The sequence below is a fragment of the Microcaecilia unicolor genome, chromosome 4, assembly GCF_901765095.1.
Source record: "Microcaecilia unicolor chromosome 4, aMicUni1.1, whole genome shotgun sequence".
Taxonomy (NCBI): domain Eukaryota; kingdom Metazoa; phylum Chordata; class Amphibia; order Gymnophiona; family Siphonopidae; genus Microcaecilia; species Microcaecilia unicolor.
Window position 1 is genome coordinate 175,286,558 of NC_044034.1, and position 23,016 is coordinate 175,309,573.

At 45.5% G+C, this 23,016-nt stretch overlaps 1 protein-coding gene across 1 annotated transcript in view; it reads left to right on the plus strand.

Moving 5' to 3' along the window:
* Nucleotides 1-23,016, plus strand: part of MRVI1 (murine retrovirus integration site 1 homolog) — a 188,094-nt gene that overhangs the window by 98,423 nt on the left and 66,655 nt on the right. Inside the window, 5 exon segments of the mRNA XM_030200986.1 lie at nt 5,317-5,490; nt 7,329-7,406; nt 9,866-9,915; nt 10,008-10,604; nt 12,292-12,370. Coding sequence (XP_030056846.1) covers nt 5,317-5,490; nt 7,329-7,406; nt 9,866-9,915; nt 10,008-10,604; nt 12,292-12,370 — 978 coding nt within the window.

A 23,016-nucleotide genomic window follows, 5' to 3' on the forward strand; every position in this document is an offset into this window, starting at 1 on the left:
AGGGCTCCCATGCTAACCTGGCGGTAACCGGGCAGCAAGCGGCACTGCCCAATTACTGCCAGGTACACACTGGTGCTACGAAAATACATATATTTTTGTAGCGCTGGATATGACGGCATGCTGGGGGGTAGGAAGTACCGCCGAGCTGCTGTGGTAGGCTGGTGGTACTTCCTGTTTAGCGAGTGTTAAGCCCACGTTGGGCTTACCGCCGCTTTGTAAAAGGGGCCCTACATAAGTATTGCCATACTGGAAAAGAACAAAGGTCCATCAAGCCCAGCATCCTGTTTCCAACAGTGGCCAATCCAGGTCACAAATACCTGGCAAGATCCAAAAAAAGTACAAAACATTTTATACTGCTTATCCCAGAAATAATGGATTTTCCCCAAGTCCATTTAATAATGGTCTATGGGCTTTTCCTTTAGGAAGCCGTCCAAACCTTTTTTAAACTCTGCTAAGCTAACCACCTTTACCACATTCTCTGGCAACGAATTCCAGAGTTTAGTTACATGTTGAGTGAAGAAAAATTTTCTCCGATTCGTTTTAAATTTACTACATTGTAGCTTCATCGCTTGCCCCCTAGTCCTAGTATTTTTGGAAAGCGTGAAAAGATGCTTCACATCTACCTGTTCAACTCCACTCATTATTTTATAGACCTCTATCATATCTCCCCTCAGCCACCTTTTCTCCAAGCTGAAGAGCCCTAGCCGCTTTAGCCTTTCCTCATAGGGAAGTCATCGATGAAACAACTATCTTTCGCAAATCTCTGAAGACATATTTCTTCAACAAAGCTTACAATGAGAACCGATAACCTCACTAATCCACCTCAGCAACCCACTCAGTTATGAAAACCCACCTTCCACAACTACCCTAATCACTCCCTTCCTTCTTCTCTCTTCCCTTACTTAATCTCTGCACAACACTAGCTGTATCTGATATCTTGGAATGACAATGTTAACAAAACTATGTAAGCCACATTGAGCCTGCAAATAGGTGGGAAAATGTGGGATACAAATGCAATAAATAATAATAATCACATCCCCTTTATCATTTTCGTCGCCCTTCTCTGCACCTTTTCTAATTCCACTATATCTTTTTTGAGATGCGACGACCAGAATTGAACACAATATTCGAGGTGTGGTCGCACCATGGAGCGATACAAAGGCATTATAACATCCTCATTTTTGTTTTCCATTCCTTTGCTACTAATACCTAACATTCTATTTGCTTTCTTAGCCGCAGCAGCACACTGAGCAGAAGGTTTCAACGTATCATCAACGATGACACCTAGATCCCTTTCTTGGTCCGTGACTCCTAAAGTGGAACCTTGCATGACGTAGCTATAATTCGGGTTCCTCTTTCCCACATGCATCTCTTTGCACTTGCTCACATTAAATGTCATCTGCAATTTAGACATCCAGTCTCCCAGTCTCTTAAGATCCTCTTGTAATTTTTCACAATCCTCCCGCGATTTAACGACTTTGAATAACTTTGAGTCATCAGCAAATTTAATTACCTCACTGAGTGTCACATGTATGACACCCAGTTGGTGAGATGTCATATGTGTGTGCCTGATGCAAAGAGCTCCTAGCTCTCAGAGAATGTGTCTGTTCTCTTGAGGCTAGAGTAGCAGACTTGGTGGAGCTGAGGGAGACAGGAGGTACATAGAGGAGACCTACAGGGATGTTGTAGAGAAGTCTCACCTCCAGTCTTGTAGCCCCTGTGCTACCTTGGAGGAGGGAGGTCTCCTAGAAGGAGTGCATCACCCTGGTGAAGAAGGAAGTACTCCTGTAGCCAGGACCTGCCCACCAGGAGATGTACCATCCTCTCGCACCGAGGATATGTCTCCAAGTGCTGCCCGGGAGGGAAAGGTTAGGACAGCTGTTGTAGCTGGTGATTCGATCATTAGGCATATAGATAGCTGGGTGGCTGGTGGACGTGAGGATCGCCTGGTGACTTGTCTGCCTGGTGTGAAGGTGGCAGACCTCACGCGTCACCTAGACAGGATTTTTGATAGTGCTGAAGAGGAGCCGGCTGTCTTGGTACATGTGGGTACCGATGACATAGGAAAATGTGGGAGAGAGGTTCTGGAAGCCAAATATAGGCTCTTAGGTAGAAAGCTCAAATCCAGATCCTCTAGGGTAGCATTTTCTGAAATGCTACCCGTTCTACACACAGGGCCCAAGAGACAGGCAGAGCTCCAGAGACTCAATGCGTGGATGAGACGATGGTGCAGGTAGGAGGGTTTTAGATTTGTTAGGAACTGGGCAACATTCTGGGGAAGGGGAAGCCTATTCCGAAAGGAGGGGCTCCACCTTAACCAGGGTGGGACCAGGCTGCTGGCGTCATTTAAAAAGGAGATAGAGCAGCTTTTAAACTAGAAATGGGGGGGGGGGGGGGAAGGCCGACAGTCGCTCAAAAGCTCATGGTTCGGGATAAGGCATCTTCCAAAGATATTACCAAAACATGGAAGATAGGGTATCCTGATAGTGAGGTTGCAAAAGAGATCATAGTAGATTAGTCCTTAAATGAAAATAAAAAACAGACAAAAGATTGCAAATTAATACTGTCAAGTACTGAGCATGATGTAAATAGGAACAACAAACATACTTTGAAATGTCTATATGTGAATGCCAGGAGCCTAAGAAATTTTTATTTATTTATTTGTTACATTTGTATCCCACATTTTCCCACCTATTTGCAGTCTCAATGTGACTTACATGGTACCGTAAAGATGGGAGAGTTAGAATATATTGCACTAAATGAAAAATTAGATATAATAGGCATCTCTGAGACCTGGTGGAAGGAGGATAACCAGTGGGACACTGTCATACCGGGGTACAAATTATATCGTAGTGATAGGGTGGATCGAATTGGTGGAGGGGTAGCATTGTATATTAACGAGAGCCTTAAATCAAATAGATTGAAAATTCTGCAGGAAACAAAACACTTCTTGCAATCGCTGTGGATTGAAATTCCATGTGTAAAGGGGAAAAGGATAGTGATAGGAGTGTACTACCGTCCGCCTGGCCAGGATGAACAGACGGATGCAGAAATGTTAAAGGAATTAGGGACGCAAACAAACTGGGCAACACAATAATAATGGGTGATTTCAATTACCCTGATATTGACTGGGTAAATGTAACATCGGGGCACGCTAGGGAGGTAAAATTCATTGATGAAATCAAGGACAGCTTTATGGAGCAGCTAGTACAGGAGCTGACGAGAGAAGAAAAAATTCTAAACCTAGTCCTTAGTGGAGCGCATGATCTGGTGCAGGAGGTAATGGTGCTGGGGCCGCTTGATAACAATGGTCATAATATGATCGGATTTTATATTAGCTTTGAAGTAAGTATACATAGGAAATAAAATACGTTAGCGTTTAACTTTAAAAAAGGAGACTATGATAAAAAGAGAAGAACGGTGGAAAATAAACTTAGAGGAGCGACTGCGAGGGTCAAAAATTTACATCAGGCATGGATACTGTTCAAAAACACTATCCTGAAAGCCCAGGCCAAATATATTTTGCGTATTAAAAAAGGAGGACAGAAGACTGGCCTAGTGGTTAGGGTGGTGGACTTTGGTCCTGAAGAACTGAGTTCAATTCCCAGCACAGGCAGCTCCTTGTGACTCTGGGCAAGTCACTTAACCCTCTATTGCCCACCACATTGAGCCTGCCATAAGTGGGAAAGTGCAGGGTACAAATGTAACTAAAAAAAAGACCAAACAACAGCTGGCGTGGATAGAAAGTGAGGTGAAGGAAGCTATTAGAGCTAAAAGAAAATCCTTCAGAAAATAGAAAAAGGAACCAACTGAAAATAATAAGAAACAGCATAAGGAATGTCAAGTCATATGGAAAGCTCTGATAAGGAAGGCTAAGAGGGACTTCAAAAAAAAGATTGCGTTGCAGGCAAAAACACATAGTAAAAATTTTTTTAGGTATATTAAAAGCAGGAAGCCGGCAAAAGAATCGGTTGGACCGCTAGATGACCGAGGAGTAAAACGGATGATGAGGGAAGACAAAGCCGTAGCGGAGAGATTAAATGAATTCTTTGCTTCGGTCTTCACCGAGGAAGATTTGGGTGGGATACCGGTGCCAGAAATGGTATTCGAAGCTGACGAGTCAGAGAAACTTAATGAATTCTCTGTAAGCCTGGAGGATGTAATGGGGCAGTTCTACAAATTGAAGAGTAGCAAATCTCCTTGACCAGATGATATTCATCCCAGAGTACTGATAGAACTGAAAAACGAACTTGCAGAGCTATTGTTAGTAATATGTAATTTATCCTTAAGATCGAACATGGTACCGGAAGATTGGAGGGTGGCCAATGTAACGCCGACTTTTAAAAAAGGTTCCAGAGGAGATCCGGGAAATTATAGACCGGTGAGTCTGACGTCGGTGCCGGGCAAAATGGTAGAGACTATTATTAAGAACAAAATTACAAAGCATATTCAAAAGCATGGATTAATGAGGCAAAGTCAACATGGATTTAGTGAAGGGAAATCTTGCCTCACCAATCTACTACATTTGAAGGGGTGAACAAACGTGGATAAAGGTGAGCCGGTTGATATTGTGTATCTGCATTTTCAGAAGGCGTTTGACAAAGTACCTCATGAAAGACTCCAGAGGAAATTGGAGAGTCATGGGATAGGAGGTAGTGTTCTATTGTGGATTAAAAACTGGTTAAAAGATAGAAAACAGAGAGTAGGGTTAAATGGTCAGTATTCTCAATGGAGAAGAGTAGTTAGTGGGGTTCCCCAGGGGTCTGTGCTGGGACCACTGCTTTTTAACATATTTATAAATGACCTAGAGATGGGAGTAACTAGTGAGGTAATTAAATTTGCTGATGACACAAAGTTATTCAAAGTCATTAAATCGTGGGAGGATTGTGAAAAATTACAAGAGGACCTTACGAGACTGGGAGACTGGGCGGCTAAATGGCAGATGACGTTTAATGTGAGCAAGTGCAAAGTGATGCCCTAATGCAATATTCAGCACTTAACTGACTATAAAGAACCACATAAAGATAGGACTGTGTTTTATGCAGTTATCTTAACCAGTTAAGTGCTGAAAAATGGCATTTAACTGGCTAAGTGCCAATCCCACCCCCGGAATGCCTCCAAAATATTTTGGCTTGGGCACTAACTGGGCATTTTCAGCAGCACTATTCAGTTAATTGCCACTAAAAATGCCCTGTTAGCCTCAGACAGTCAAGTTAAACAGCCAGGAGCCTCTCCTGGCCTTTTAAATCGTTTTGAATTTCAGACCCACAATTTTTAAAAGATGCGGCCACTTCTAATTCACAATTTATATTCCAGATCATTTAGGTCATGTAATTGACCTGGTGCACGACCAGCTGCCAGATGTCAGAATTTCAGATGAAGATAAAAAGAAAAACCTTGATTTACTAGAAGAAGCACGGAAAGTCAGTGAGCGATTCCTAACACGGCGGGGGAGAAAGTCCAGATACAGCCTGTCTGACTCTTCTACAGGTATTCAGTACACTCACATTGTACAAATGCTCAAACATCCAGGACATTTCCCTTTACTACACCTGTTCATTTAGATTTATATATCATTTTAAACTGCATCATTACACAGTGCTTCTTATACCATTAACTGTACTGTAAGTAAAGCTGATAAGATGGTCTCCATTTCTATCTGATTCTGGAATTTCCAGGTTTTACCAAATCCACTACCTAGATCAGTTCTTCTTAAACTTTTTTTTATTTTTGCCATGGCCTCATTTCATAGCATAAAATATGCCAATCTTGCTTCTCTGCTTCACTCTACCCTTCAACAAGGCCTACAATGAGAACCTATAGCGTCATTAAGTCACCTCACCAATCCACTCAATCATGAACGCCTACCTTCTATAACTACCCTAAACACTCTCTCCCTTCTTCTTTCTTCCCTTCCTAATCGTTACACACTACTAACTGTATCTGATATCCTGCAATGACAATGTTTACAAATCTATGTAAGCCACATTGAGCCTGCAAATAGGTGGGGGAATGTGGGATACAAATGCAATAAATAAATAAAATAACTTCTGATAAAATCAGTGCACACCCTTCCTCCCACTTAGCCCATGTCCTATCATCTATGCAGGCCGAGTTATGCCCTATCATCCTCTGCGGGTCAATGACATCAATCTCCCTTTGTTTTGTTTTTTTGTTCCTGTAGTTGTGACCCCATATTAGGATTTGTGACACCTGTGGGGCCACAACACACAGCCTGGGAACCACTGGTCTAGATGATTATAGACCAGTATTCAAAGGGTTTACATTCCCAATTTTGACAGTCGGCTCCTAACAGCCCCTTGAGTTCCTAAATTTAGAAGCCTGTTTCCTCTAAGTTAAGGTTGGGAATTAAGTTAGGAACTTAGCAGTGATTTATTTATTTATTAGGATTTATTTACCATCTTTTTGAAGGAATTCACTCAAGGCGGTGTACAGTAAGAATAAATCAAACACGAGCAATAGACAATTACAGACGTAAAAATATTCAAATAACAATACAATACAAAGTATGGCATAGTATACTATTTACAATGTCAACACAATATGTAATATAAGCAAAGATGGAACATATAGATAGGTAAGACAGTAAGAGGAGTTAGAAAGTAAGGTGACTAATTTAAAGAAAGGTGCACATGAGGTCAGAGAAATGCTGCAGTATGTGTAGCTTGTGTCACTCCTTGTGTTTGTAAGTGAGACTAATAAGTTAGTTACTTCTTCCATTAAAGACCTGGTTGAAGAGCCAAGCTTTCACCTGCTTCCTGAAGTAGAGATAGTCTTGTGTTAAGTGGAGCCTTCCAGAGTGTGGGGACTATTCCAGAGAAGGCTTGGTTGCAGGTATCACATCATGTAATGTCAGCAGCACTTGGTACCTTTTTTCCCTTAGACACAAAATAAGAGAAAATAATTAATAAATAAGCTCTGGCTCTTTAATCCAGACAAATGAATAGGAGACCTAAATCTAAGATCCTATTAAAGGCTCCTATATTTTGGTGCATTTTCAGTGCAAAACTTAGACTCCCAAGTTGAGCTGAAGAACTCAGCTCTTTGTGAATATCTGCTCTTAGTTTTTAGCTCAGAGCTTCCAAAACCATGAGTCACAATCCCAAACAGAAGCCACATTTCGGGTTACAACCTGGGCTGGTGCTCCATAGGATGTCATTGTCCTGCACTTTTCAGGGTTCATGCTTTTTTGACTATGAAAACTGGGGCCACAGCTACAATAATTTTGTTGAGTGCTGTTTTAACTTATTAATTTATATGCTGGATCAAATACGAGCAATTCCATTCCTTTCTCGTTTGAATTGCAGTATGTTCTGCAACACTGAGTCCAAACGTTTCACCTGTGCCAGCTCGGAGCCACTCTCTTACAGTTCCAGCACTGCTGGGTAAGGTAATCTGCAAATATCCAAACTAAAAATAGCATGGTGCAAGTAAAGTGGAGGTGTATTTTCAAAGCACTTACACTTACAAAGTTACGTAACCTATGGAACTTTGTGAGTCTAAGTGCTTTGAAAATGAGCCCCAAAGAGAGGCATAATCGAACGACGCTGGCAATCTATTTTGGCAGCGATGCAACAGCTGGCCGGAACCGTATTATCGAAAAAGATGGCCGGCCATCTTTTCTTTCGATAATACGGTTTGGCCCAGCCAAATGCCAGAGTTCGCCGGATTTGAGATCGCCGGTTTTGTTTTTCAGCGATAATGGAAAAAAATGCCGGCCATCTCAAACCCGGCGAAATCCAAGGCATTTGGTCATGGGAGGAGCCAGCATTTGTAGTGCACTGGTCCCCCTCACATGCCAGGACACCAACCGGGCACCCTAGGGGGCACTTCTAAAAAATTTTTAAAATGCACAAATAGCTCCCAGGTGCATAGCTCCCTTACCTTGGGTGCTGAGCCCCCCAAATCCCCCCCAAACCCACTCCCCACAACTCTACACCATTGCCATAGCCCTTATGGGTGAAGGGGGGCACCTACATGTGGGTACAGTGGGTTTGGGGGGGGGGGTTGGAGGGCTCAACACTTAGCACCACAAGTGTAACAGGTGGGGGGGTGGACCTGGGTCTGCCTGCCTGAAGTGCACTGCACCCAGTAAAAACTGCTCCAGGGACTTGCATACTGCTGTCAGGGAGCTGGGTATGACATTTGAGGCTGGCATACAGGCTGGCAAAAATAAGCCTGATAGTAACATAGTAGATAGCAGCAGATAAAGACCAGAATGGTCCATCCAGTCTGCCTGATAAGATAAACTCATTGCATATTGTATGAAGTGATACTTCATGTGTATATCTGATCTTGATTTATCCTCGCCTTTTTTAGGACATAGACCGTAGAAGTCTGCCCAGCACTGGCCTTGTTCTAAAATTTTTGAAGTTGTTGTCATAGACCCTGAAAAGCTCCACTCCAGCCCATCCAAATCTATTCAGCCATGATCAGGGCACAGAATGTAGAAATCTGCCCAGCACTGGCTTTCCTACCTAATCTCCTCTAAGCTTCTTTGGATCCAGTCCTTCTAAACATATGCTATGTGCCAAAGCCAGGCACCTTATTATTCCATGAGCCAATCATATCTCTAACCTCAAATGTGACATTAAGGGGGGGAGTTATCAATGTGGGCTACTGTTAAGATGAGTTATTGTATCACAAGTTGTGCTATTTTAGCACAGATCTGATTGCATAAAATGGGACCCTGAGTGGAGGAGTGGCCTAGTGGTTAAGGTGCTGGACTTTGGTCCTGAGGAACTGAGTTCAATTCCCAGCACAGGCAGCTCTTTGTGACTCTGGGCAAATCACTTAACCCTCCATTGCCTGCCATGAGTGGGAAAGCACAGGGTACAAATGTAACAAAAAAAGTAAAAGTAAAAAAATAGCATGATGTGGTAAAATAACTTGTCTTATGGTAGCCCCATTGATAACTTTCCTCCTTTGTATTCCAGTTGTTTTCTTTTGAGAAAGTGAATTATTTTCCCTATGTGTATAACTACAGTTAAATATTTAAACTCATTCACTGATTTTGTTGAGCAAAGGGGCAGGGGCATGGATTGGTAGCATGGAATCTTGCTACTTTGGGATTCTGCCAGGTACTTGTGACCTGGATTGGCCTCTTATGGAAACAAGATGCTGGACTAGATGGACCATCAGTCTGCCCCAGTATGGCTATTTTTCGGTTCTTATATTAACACAGAGTTAATGCATTAACTGCTAAAACACTGGTGTTGAATAGAAAATACAGATAAAGTCATTTAAATATCATGAGAGATCCACCAAAGCAGTGGCGTAGCTACGGGGGGGGGGGGGGGGGGTCACAGGGGACTGGGCCCCCTCAAACTGGCTCCGGGGCCCCTGGTTTGGCTGGCAGGGATCCCCAACCCCTGCCAGCTAAGGTGTCTGTCCTTCGCTGTTCTTACATTGCTGGCACCTTGTCCTGTTTTTCAGCACCGTGCACGCTCATTTTAATGAAACTGAGCATGTTCACGCATGCTCAATTTCATTAAAACGAGTGTGCATGGTGCTGAAAGCAAGCCAGGGCACCAGCAATGTAAGACCAGTGTGGGACAAACACTTTAGCTGGTGGGGGTTGTGGATCCCCACCAGCCAATGTACCTACCAGCAGCGGTGGCAGCCGGGTGGGGAATGGTGGCGGGGAGGCAGAGGCGGTAGTATTCCAGCAGCAGCGAGGGGGGGAGCAGCAGTGGTGGGGGAGGCAGAAGTTGGGGGGGGGGCAGAGGTGGCAGCGGAAGGGCCCCCCCCCCCCCCCCACCCTGGGCTCTGGCCCCCTTCCCATCGAAGTCTGGCTACGCCCCTGCACCAAAGTAAATCTAATGAAATACTTGTAACACTTTAGGTTCTGATGCTCCTGCAGCCAGTATCCCTGGGCCAGCAGCTTCAGCTCAGGTAAGCATGGTAGCATTCTGTAGGAACCCAATGAACATTTTGTGATGAAAGTGAGAAACATCTGAATACGTTTTTATGTTCACTGTTTCCAGAATGCCACTAAAGGATTAACAGATCAAAGGCAAAATGATCAGAGGAAAGTTTCTCAAGGACGATTGGTTCCTCGGTCCTCTACTTTTCTAAATACAAAAGAGACACTCTCTGAGCAAAAGGAAAACTTTGATCCACGGAGCCATCTGGATAACTCACCTCAACTCTCCATTATGAACAATGACAGCAGTAAAACGACTCTGAACATTAGCACACATGTTACGGAAAATGAATTTAGCAAACCATTCCTTAAGAAGTCAAGAGAAAGTGACAGCCCTTTGGGAAGCCATCTGCAAAAAGCAGGTGCTGGTGGTGTGGATCCAGTTTTCAAAAGAGCTGTCCTAGTTCATAGTGAGCCCCAGGGTACCTGTAAGACAGAATTTAAAACACCTGGGACACGACCTCCACTGCTACGAGCTCTCTCTTGGGACAGTGTGGAACCTATGAATAAAGAGAAGGTGGCTTCTGAGTCAACATCTAAAGAAGAGGATCTCTCCATCTCTAATGTCAAATCCAACAATACGCTACAAAAGATAACGGGATGTAAAGACTTTCACATTCAACCCATTAGACTACAGAAATTAACAAAGTTAAGAGAGGTATGTTCTTGCATATTCAATTACATTAGACTACTTTCTGCCAGGTACTTGTGACCTGGATTGGCCATTGCTGGAAGCAGGATACTGGGCTAGAAAGATCATTGGTCTGACACAATATGGCTATTCTTATGTTCTTATGACCCCTTAGGATATAGGGCCAGATTCAGTAAATGGCACTGAAAAATATATGTCATGAAAAATCCATGCTCAGTGCTATTCTATAAAGCACCCAGTTATTGAGTGTTAATGGCTTGTTAACCAATTACGTTCTGTGCATATCTCTGGATTGCGCCCAGATTTAGGCAACCTTTATGGAATAATGCTTAGCACTTGCTTTTTCTCTGATTAGCATTCACTAACCAAATAATGCAGAGTTACTACGGAAGCACATGGCATCTACTAAATAGGGGGCGTTAAGTGCTTCCACACTAATTTTTGTTGCAAGTACCATAAACTAATGGAAACATTAGCGCACGACCTGCAAACAGAAGAAAAAGCAAAAGCCCTAAAAAGATGCTGCTTTAAATCTGGGCTTAACATGTGGGAAAGTCCCACAGTAGAGCACGTTAAGCACGTAAACACTTTAGTAAAAGGGTCCCTAAGTTAGATCCATCAAGTTTATTTTGTAGGCTGTGTCAATTATTTTTTAAGTTTTGTTTGTCCAATATTTTGTGATGTTTCTCTCTTACGTACTTATGTTTCAACAATTTTAATTGATGAATTCACATGGTATACAAGTCCATTTCCGCCAATATTAATCTCATAACAAATAATTCTATCGCATGTTTATAAACCTGAAACGTCTATCAATGTTTTCCAAACTTTTTCTCCCCTATCCCTTCCCTCATCTTCTTATATATTTATAATGTATACATGTATAATTACAGTACAGTTGCATATCTATTAACAATAAACTTTTATATTAAACTCCAATATTTATAACTCGTGTTTTACTCTATGTACTGTCCCATCAGTATTTGCAGGCGGGACCTCTTAATGTGCTCTTTCAATGGATTGCTCTCCTATCTAATAATACACATGACCCTCCAATATGCATTGAGTATTATCCTTCCTGATTCTATACCCCCCCCCCCCCCTACCACCACCACCACCCTCCCCCTCTACTCTTATGGAACTTTCTCTTTACTTCATGGTTTAGCTACCTCTACCTCTCCGCGTGCTATAACTACCAGAGTGTAGATTATTGTTCTTGCTTCATTTGGCACTTTACACCTTCTTCTTTACATACCTCCCTGTCTGTGTATTCCCCAACTAACTTCTCCCAATCTATGGTTAATAAACTTTCTTACGTACTTAAAATTCACCTAAATATGGCAGCAACTTTTGCTTGAAACATTTGGGGCTTTGCTACAATCTCTTGCTTTACTACGTTCATTTGTGAATTCACTCATGAGCAGTGATGTTGTGCAGGTGTACCACAGTGTCTGAGTGGCAGCTCTGCCCTACTGATCTGTCTTCTGATACTAAAGAAACATGCACAGTGATGCAAAAATGTTCATTCAAAATGGAATGTTGATTTCATGGATTGAATAGGTTGTGTAGAAGTGAAATGTAATTTATTTAAACAATACAGCAATACTTATATAAATACAAACAGCTATCTGATGTTTTGAAGTTCAAACAATATCATTCATGCTGTTTAGAAATTATTTTTTGTGTCAAACAGGAGCATATACTGATGAGAAATCAGAACCTCGGTGGATCAAAACTTCCAGATCTCAGTGAGGTAGCTGAGCAAGAGAGAGGTATCCTATGACACTGTGCACTCTGACCACACACAATGAGGGACATTTTCAAAAACACTTCTAAGTCCAATTTTGGCTGTTTTGCTAAAAACATCCAGAAATCAAGTGGCGAACATAGCCACTTTCAAACCTGAAAAACATCTATTATTTTGGTTTGAAAATAGCCATTTTCTAGACGTTTTGTGCTCAGTGCATTTTTCTTTTGGAACCATTTTGGAAAAAAAATGTCCAAGAGAAAAACGCCCCAAACCCAAATATTGGGATGTATGGGGGACATCATTCTTAGTAGACTGGCCACACAGACATCCCAGCAGAGCAGTGGGGCAGTCTAGGGGGCACTGCAGTGGACTTCACATAAAAGGTACCAGGTAAACATCTCACCGTAACCTCCTTATATTGTATGGTGAGCCCTCTAGGAACAGAAAAATACCTACTGTACCTCACTGTACACCACTACCATAGCCCTCAAGCTTGCAGGTGTCACCTATATGTAGGAACAGTAGGTATTTACTGGGTTTTGGAGGGTTCACATGTTCACCACAAGTGTACCAGTTAGAGTGGGATATGGGCCTGGGTCCCCTTCCTTATAGTGCACTGCACTGACCACTAGGCTGCTCCTGGGACCTGCCTGCGTCTTTAACAAGAATGGCCATCATATGTGAAGCTGTCATACAGCCTGGAATGTACTCTCACTATCACATCTGGGGGGGGGGGGGGGGAGATGGGATCTGCGACCACTGGGGGAGTAAGGGAGGTTATACCTTAATCCCTCCAGTGGTCATTTGGTCATTTAGGGCACCTTTTGATCATTTATTCGTGACTAAAACAGGTCTAGACAAAAACGTCTTGATTTTTTACGTAGACATTTTCAATTTGTTTCATTATTGCAGAAAAACAGCTATTTTTTGGTGCTGCCCATGTCTTGCCCAAAACACACTCCCAACACATCCCCTTGAAATTTGGATGAACTGTGGAGAAAAAAAAAAGTCTAAAAAAAAGTGCCAAGAATTGCAACTTGGTCATTATTTGAAAGAAAAATGTCCATCTACCACCTTATGACATTTTTTTGGACGTTTTTTTATTTTGAAAATGAGCTCCAATGTCTGCTATCAAAGAATACAGTTTGACCAGAAGGCTTTGTTTATAAAATCAGATGATGGTGCAAATCCATGCATTGCAATCACATAAATCCCAATGTTTGTGCATCTTTCAAGTATTCATTATTGTCTAATGAATATGATCTATAAGTGTCAATTCCAGAAAAATGCATGTCAGGGAGCTGTAGTTAGTATACTGTACTGTTCTGGTTCAATTAAACATGTTCCTATAAGGATTAAGGTAAAATTATGTATAATCATACCTGATAATTTTCTTTCCATTAATCATAGCTGATCAATCCATAGACTGGTGGGTTGTGTCCATCTACCAGCAGGTGGAGATAGAGAGCAAACTTTTGCCTCCCTATATGTGGTCATGTGCTGCCGGAAACTCCTCAGTATGTCGATATCAAAGCTCCATCCGCAGGACTCAGCACTTAGAGAATTACACCCACGAAGGGACACTCTGCCCAGCTCACCACCGCCGAAACGGGGGAGGGGAATTAACCCAGCTCATCCCCACACAAGTGGGGGAGGGGAATCCGTCCAGCTCATCCCCGCGGAGCGGGGGAGGGACACCACACCCGCCGATGCGGGGGGATCTGGCTTATCCTGCAACCGCAACCGCGGGAGGAGCTGACTGACCCTAACACCGCCGAAGCGGGAGGGGTACAAAGCTGCCCTACAGCCGCACGAAGCGGGAGGGAGTGCCGGCAGAATTTATGTCTCAATCCAGCCCCGTAAAACGGAGGGGAGAGGAATGCAGCAGCTCACTGTAACACAAACTCGTCTCAACTCTTGAAGAATCCAAGTGAAAGAACTTGAACACGAAGTCTTTCTGAAATAACTGAAGACTAAACTTGAACCTGAAATGCAACCAGAATAAAAACAGAACAGATATCTGGGAGGGGCTATGGATTGATCAGCTATGATTAATGGAAAGAAAATTATCAGGTATGATTATACATAATTTTACCTTCCATATCATCAAGCTGATCAATCCATAGACTGGTGGGATGTACCGAAGCAGTACTCACCCAGGGCGGGACATTGAAATCCCTGACCTCAACACTGAAGCTCCAAACCGGGCCTCCGCCCGTGCAGCCACAGTCAAACGGTAATGCTTGGAGAATGTATGAGCCGAAGCCCAAGTTGCCGCCTTGCATATCTCTTCCAAGGAGACGGATCCGGCCTCTGCCATCGAGGCCGCCTGAGCTCTCGTGGAGTGAGCCTTCAGCTGGATAGGCGGCACCTTCCCCGCGGCCACATAAGCCGCTGCAATGGCTTCCTTGACCCATCTTGCCACTGTAGGCTTAGCAGCCTGCAGACCCTTACGAGGACCTGCAAACAGGACAAACAGATGATCCGATTTCCGGAAATCATTGGTCACTTCCAAGTATCTGAAGATGACTCGTCTCACATCCAGATATTTAAGAGCAGAGTACTCCTCTGGGTAGTCCTCCCTACGAAAGGAAGGGAGACAGAGCTGCTGATTCACATGGAAGCGAGAAACAATCTTGGGCAGGAAGGAAGGCACTGTGCGAATAATCACTCCTGCCTCAGTGAACTGCAGAAAAGGCTCTCGACATGAGAGCGCCTGGAGCTCGGAAACTCTTCTGGCTGAAGTGATAGCCACCAAAAAGACTGCTTTCAACGTCAGGTCTTTCAGAGATGCCCTCGACAAGGGTTCAAAAGGCGGCTTCTGCAATGCTCTTAGCACCAGGTTGAGATTCCACGCAGGCACCACTGAGTGCAGAGGAGGGCGCAGGTGATTAACTCCCTTGAGAAAGCGCACCACATCTGGCTGCGAAGCCAGGGAAGCACCCTTCAGGCGGCCCCTGAAGCAAGCCAGAGCCGCTACCTGGACTTTAAGGGAACTGAGCGACAGGCCTTTCTCCAGACCTTCTTGCAGGAACGCCAACACTGAAGAAATTGGAGCAGTGAAGGGAGAAAGTGAGCCTGCTTCACACCATGCTGCAAAGATACGCCAAACCCTGGCGTAAGCAGTAGAAGTAGAGCGCTTCCTCGCTCTCAGCATAGTGGCGATGACCTTGTCTGAGAAGCCCTTCTTCCTCAGACGCTGCCGCTCAATAGCCAGGCCGTAAGACCAAAGGGAGAGGGATCCTCCATCACCACGGGACCCTGATGTAACAGGCCCTGCTCCACTGACAGCCGCAGAGGATCGTCGAGTGAGAGCCTGATCAAGTCCGCATACCAGGGACGTCTGGGCCAATCCGGACCCACCAGGATTACCCTGCCGGGATGCTTTGCCACCCGGTCTAGCACCCTGCCCAACATGGGCCAGGGCGGGAACACATAGAGGAGCTCTTGTGTCGGCCACTGTTGGAGAAGAGCATCTACTCCCAGGGATCGAGGGTCCCGTCCTCTGCTGAAAAAGCGCGGCACTTGGCAATTGGCCGATGACGCCATCAGATCTAGGCTCGGCTGGCCCCAGCGCTTCGTGATGTCCAAGAACGCCTGAGCAGATAGTTGCCACTCCCCGGGCTCCAAGGTATGGCGACTGAGAAAGTCCGCCTTGACATTCATGACTCCGGCAATGTGGGCCGCTGAAAGCTGCTCCAGGTTCGCTTCCGCCCACTGGCAAAGACTCATAGCCTCCTTGGCTAGAGGGGCGCTCTTGGTACCTCCCTGGCGGTTGATATAGGCCACAGCCGTGGCATTTTCCGACAGGACCCGTACAGGCTACAACACCAGTACCGGGATGAACTCCAATAACACCAACCGAATGGCTCTGAGTTCCAGGAGGTTGATAGACCACTTGCCTCTGCAGGAGACTAGAGCCCCTGCGCTGTCCTTCCCAAGCAGTGGGCTCCCCAGCCCATCAAAGAGGCGTCTGTCGTGACGACAATCCACTCCGGGGTCACCAGAGGCAATCCTGCAGACAACTTGTCTGTCTGCGTCCACCAGCTCAGCGCCTTGCGCACTGCTGGGTCCACGGGAAGGCGCACAGCATAATCCTCCGACATCGGAGTCCAGCGCAGCAGCAGAGATAGCTGTAGTGGTCTCATATGAGCCCTGGCCCAGGGCACCACTTCCATCGTGGCCGTCATAGAGCCCAACAGCTGCACGTAGTCCCAAGCCCGAATAGGAGAGGCTACTAGGAACTAGTCCACCTGAGCCTGAAGCTTGACAATCCGATTGTCTGGCAGGAACACTCTGCCCACTTGGGTGTCGAATCGAACTCCCAGATACTCCAGGGACTGAGTCGGGCGCAGCTGGCTCTTCTTCCAGTTGATGATCCATCCCAGGGAGCTCACAAGAGCAACTACCCGGTCCATAGCTTTGCCGCACTCTGCATAAGAGGGGGCTCGGATCAACCAGTCGTCCAGATAAGGATGGACTTGTACTCCTTCCTTTAGCAGGAAGGCCGCTATGACCCCCATTACTTTGGAAAAGGTCCGCGGAGCAGTAGCCAACCCGAAAGGGAGGGCTCTGAACTGGAAGTGTCGTCTCAGGACTGTAAAACGCAGAAAGCGTTGGAGAGGAGGCCAGATGGGAATATGCAGGTACGCTTCCTTGATGTCCACGGAAGCCAAGAACTCTCCTGCCTTCACTGCCGCTATAACAGAGCGGAGAGTCTCCATGCGAAAGTGCCTCACTTTCCAGGCCCGATTGACCCCTTTGAGGTCGAGGATAGGCCGGACAGAACCTCCTTTCTTTGGAACCACAAAGTAAATGGAGTAACGTCCCTTGTCAATCTGATTTTTTGGCACCGGAACGACCGCACCCAGGCGGATCAGGTTGTCCAAGGTCTGCTGCACTGCCACAGCTTGACCGGAGACTTGCAGGGAGAGAGTACAAACCCGTCTCTTAAGGGTTGGCAGAACTCTAGCTTGTAGCCGTCTCTGATGACTTCCAGCACCCACGCGTCTGAAGTTATAGTGGTCCACTCGCCCAGAAACGAGGACAGCCGTCCTCCAATCTGCACTGGGGCGTGGACCAAGGCCCCGTCATTGGGTACGAGACCCTGGGGGAGGACCGGAGGGAGCACCTCCGGGACGGCGGTCTCTGCGAAAGGAATGCTGCTTGGGGGAGAAATTCCTCTTGAAGGAAGAGGGGGCAGAGGAACCCGACTTGCCCGGGCGGTACCGACGGGCTTCCAGCAACCGTCCTCTGGAGGTACCGGGACGAGTACTAGCCCGAGCCCTGACCTCTGGTAATTTCTTGCCCTTAGACGTGCCGAGATCGGTCACGATTTTGTCCAGCTCGACCCCAAAGAGCAGCTTGCCTTTAAAAAGGCAATCTAGCCAGGCGGGATTTAGAGGCGTGGTCAGCAGACCAATGTTTCAGCCAAAGCCACCGCCGCGCAGAGACTGTCTGAGCCATGCCTTTAGCTGAGGCTCTCAAGACATCATACAGCAAGTCTGCCAAATAGGCTAAGCCCGATTCCAGGGCCGGCCAATCAGCCCTCAAGGAAAGATCTGAGGGGGAAGCCCGCTGCACCATAGTCAGGCACGCCCTGGCCACATAGGAGCCGCAAACTGAGGCCTGCAAACTTAAAGCAGCTGCCTCAAAGGACGACCTTAAGGCCGCCTCCAATCTTCTGTCTTGGGCGTCCTTTAGGGCCGTGCCACCTTCCACCGGCAACGCCGTTTTCTTAGTCACCGCAGTGATTAAAGAATCCACGGTAGGCCACAGATAGGCCTCACGTTCACTCACAGCCAAAGGATAGAGGCGGGACATAGCCCTAGCCACTTTAAGGCTCGTTTCCGGGACATCCCATTGAGCCGCAATTAAGGTGTGCATGGCATCATGCACGTGGAAGGATCTAGGCGGGCGCTTCGTCCCCAGCATAATGGCAGAGCCAACAGGGGCTGAGGGAGAGACGTCCTCCGGAGAGGAAATCTTCAAAGTGTCCATGGCCTGTAAAAACAGGTTGGGCAAATCCTCTGGGCTAAAAAGCCGCGCTGCAGAGGGGTCATCCGCTCCATCCGAGCGGGGATCTATCTCCTCCAAGGAATCCGCAAAGGACCGTTGGGAGACCTCAGACACGCTGCCCTCATCTACATCGGAGGAGACAAAGTCCTCCAAGGCCTGGAAATCAACCCGAGGGCGTTTACCTCTGGGAACCTCAACCTCTTTATCAGAAGAGGGAGCAGGGGCAGCGTTTTGCATGAGGAAAGCCTGATGCAGCAGCAAAACAAACTCGGGGGAGAAACCCCCCAGACTGTGCACTTCCGCAGCCTGGGCAACAGCCCTAGACGCACTCTCAACCGGCGCTCGCAATAGCGGGGGAGAGACATGCTGCGCATCCAAAATGGCGTCCGGCGCGAAACTCCGCGAAGGAGCCGCGCGGGAAGAACGGCGCTTAACTTTAGCCGCTTGTGCCGTCGCCCAAATTAAGGACGTTCATGGCATTAATGTCTCCAACCTCAAGGGCGGCCCACGAAGAAGCCGTCCGAGCCGCGTGGCCGGCCAAGATGGCGGAGGCGAGGAGCGGGGGATGGGCGTTTATGGCGGGAAAAAACCGCCACGCCAGAGGAACGACCGGGACATTCATCGGTCACTAAACTGTCACCCATCAAGGGCGAATCAGGTTGTAAAACCCCCGCATCCCCTCTAGAAGCGCTCCAGCGATCCGGGGAGCGACCCTTTGCGCCCTCGCCCTCCGACGCCATATGCCACGAGGAGAAGAATCGGGGAACCCCCTGCCCGCTATAAAAAGGTAAAATTACCTGCTTGCCGCTCCGAGCTGTAACGAACTGGTGTCCCAGTGAGTAGCTGCAATGAACGTTTAAAGAAACGTCGAATTAAACGCCTTTAAAGACGTTTAAAATTTTTTTTTTTTTTTTTTTTTTTTTTAAACGGAGCCAGCGGGAGGGGGGAGAAAAGGAGGGACCTGGCACCACCAGGTTTGCACTTGCTCAAAAGAGCCCTCAACCCCAGGCCTCAACAAAACCTAAGGATTAGGCTTGGAGGCCTAGCCAGAGCTGCTGCTGTGTGTGACCACCACCTGCTGAGATAGAGAACATACTGGGGAGTTTCCGGCAGCACATGACCACATATAGGGAGGCAAAAGTTTGCTCTCTATCTCCACCTGCTGGTAGATGGACACAACCCACCAGTCTATGGATTGATCAGCTTGATGATATGGAAAGGACAAAATTAGTGTATTTCACATTTCCTCATTTAAAAGAGAGAATTCAGAATTCTTTGAAATGGAACATGTTCTAATGCAGGATGGAGGTAATTGTAAAAAGGCTTGTCTGTGTGTGATGCCTATCTTTTACGTGAGGAAAATAAAACTTCTCTAAGGGACTGTTTCACTAAAGAGTTGGCGCTCGGCAATGGGCTTGCTGCGCATGAATCTGGAACTACTCCCGGGCTACTGCAGGAGCCCAGAAGTAGTTCCCACCCCATGCATGTAATTTCCGGTGCTACAGAAATGTTTTCTATTTTTGTAACACTGGAACTTAACCGGTGGTAATAGTGGGTTAGTGCGGGAACCCCTACCGCCATCTCAATGGGTGGTAGTAAGGGCTCCCCACTGAAATGTCCATGTGGTAAGTGATTCACTAACCACATGGCCATTTCTTTTCATCAGCGCCGGTCAAAAACACACACTGATGCTAGTGCAGGCCCCCTTTTACCACAGCTTAGTAAAAGGTCCCCTAAAACATGTACTGACAATAACATATGTGCTTACATGCATGTAGGCATTTCCAGGTCAGAACTGTGATGTATACACATATTGTATAAAGTACTCACATTGATACACAGAGTATACAGATGCATTCATGCCTGCCTCAGAGCAGCTTTAAATTTGCATGTGTTCTGTAGAAGTACGAGGTACAAATGTTGTCTTAATAAAATAAGTATACAATAGATACCTTTTCAAATTTTTTATGGTTCATTGTTATGAGATTCTCTACTGTGGAGTTCATTGTAGAAACCTTTGCACAATTTTTCAACAGGTAAAAGACGATTTTATAAAGCCACCTGACTTGTACTTTGGAAAGGGGCATAGTCTGGACAGGAACCAAACGTACATGTTTATTTCCAATGTTACAATGAGAATATTTGTGTGCATTTAAAAAATATGAATGTCAGCACTTACACCTGTTCTGATTCAGGCATAACTAAGTGCCCGTTTGGACCAGGAGTGTGCAGTGCAATAGTCATTGAGGTAAAGCACCTGTACTTTACCTCTCCATGTCCAAATTTCATAACATGCAGTTATTGAGCCTGGCAGGAAGATTTTCAAAAGGGAAGCCTTGATCCTCTGACTATGTAACTGTATGAGCCACGGTAGAGAGAACACTTTATAGGCTTGTCACCTCTCGTTTAGATTACTGCAATTTACTTCTCGCTGGTCTTCCTCTCAGCCATCTCTCTCCTCTCCAGTCTGTCCAAAATTCTGCAGCATGACTTATTTTCCGCCAAAATTGTTATACCCACACTAGCCCACTCCTCAAGTCACTTCACTGGCTCCCTGTCCGCTTCCGCATACAATTCAAACTTCTCTTACTGACCTTTAAATGCATCCATTCTGCAGCTCCCCATTACCTTTCTACTCTCATCTCTCCCTACATCCCTCCCCGTGAACTCCGCTCACTGGACAAATCTCTCTTGTCTTCCCCCTTCTCCTCCACCGCTAACTCCAGGCTTCGTCCCTTGTCCCTCGCGGCACCTTATGCCTGGAATAGACTTTCTGAGCCTGTACGTCTAGCTCCATCTCTACCTGTTTTCAAATCTATGCTGAAAACCCACCTTTTCACCACTGCTTTTGGGGGGAGGGTGGGATTGCATTCAAATAGTAAGAATTCACTTAAAATACTTCCAAGAATTTCTGAAATAAAAAAGCTTTCAAATGTCTATGAAATAAAGTACAAGTCGGTAGTTGTCTAATAAATAATGGAATCATGTAAGTAAGGAAAAGTGCCATTCTGCATTCTCTTAAGATATATCCCCCTGTAGGAAGGAAAGCCCAATATCAGGCAGTCTTTTGAATATAAACTCTTCCTACCCAATAGAATATAAATTAAATTGACTACCCATAATACAGCTGCCCCAGCCCCATTAAGAATTTTGAATACTAAGCAAGAGATTTAATACACTATCCAGCAATCACCAGCAGCCAATGTAATTTTATAAGCACCAGAGAAACATGATCAAATTTGTGCAATTTGAAGACTAACCTAACTGCTGTATTCTGAAGCAATTAGATCTTTCTTAACATCTTCATTGAAACCCTGGCATAGAGTGAATTGCAGTAATCCAGTTGTGTCAAAATTATATTCTGGACAAGAAGACAGAAATGCTCCTCCTCAAAATAATGGTGCACCATTCTTAACTGCCTGAGCTTAAAAGAGACTTTTTAAAATATAAATTACTTATCTGAGGTTCCATAGATAAAGATCAATTCAAAATCAGTCCTAAAACCTGCATGCTATGCCACTTACATGCACCCTTATAGCAGTGGCGTAGTTAGACGTACCAATTTGAGTGGGCCTGAACCCAAAGGGGTGGGCACACACTATTTCTTCTGCCCCCCCCCCTCGTAACCCCAACATTCAATAAATACCTAAGCTGATGGGGATCCCCAAGCCCCATCACCTGTAGAGGCCCTGCTCCGGCAGCCCAGAATGCTCCCATACGTGCTGCAGCCAGTAGCACTCTCTATGGACCACTACCAAGCTGACCCTGCTCCCTCATGTGCATGCGCAGAAACTGAGCATGCATGGGAGGGGGTGAGCTGGTACAGCAGCAGTCCGTAGAGAGTTCCACAAGCTGCAGTGAGTACTGGAGCATTCTGGGCCTTTGGAGCAGGACTTCTTCAGCTAGAGGGGTTTGGGGATCCCCGACAGTCTTAACAAGGTTGCCACAATTTTAGGTGGGCCCAGGCCCACCCATGGCTACACCACTGCCTTATAGAATAGCACTTAGGGTATCTGCACACATTTTTGCTGCATTTCCATGCACAAGGCATGTGTAACTGCAGGTGCACAGTTATAGAATTGTTATTTAAGGATTTTAAATGTGCTCAGAAACATTATGTTATACTTATAAAAAGGCAGTATCAGAGTAAAGCATGCAAGTATAGATTTTAAGAATGAGACTTACCAAATTTTGTCAATTACATATGAAAGGAGTTTGCTTTTGTGAAATTTCACACATTTCTGAGTTAAACTGTGGGCTTACAAACAAGATGGCGTGACTATCATGACAGGCAGCAGCTTAAGGATGTGTGCGAGCTGAGGTCATATCAGTTTTCGGACCTGAAAATTCTTGAATTACTTCTGAGAAAATACTGAGTGTAAAAAGGAGGACATTTGCACTGAAATTCATTGAACCTGGACACTCTCTATCACTCCTCCAGCTGACTCTTGGTTTCATGCTCTCATTGAACTTAATACTGAATTATCTGCCTTTAATTTAAAATGATGCACAAAAGCATGAGTGTATTTGGGCTTTTATCTTTATTAAAATTTTCTATACCATTTATGCTGATAAAAATATCTGTTCAAAGCAGTTCACAATAAAATACATTCATAATCAAATTATACAAAAACAAATAATCTGTTCACA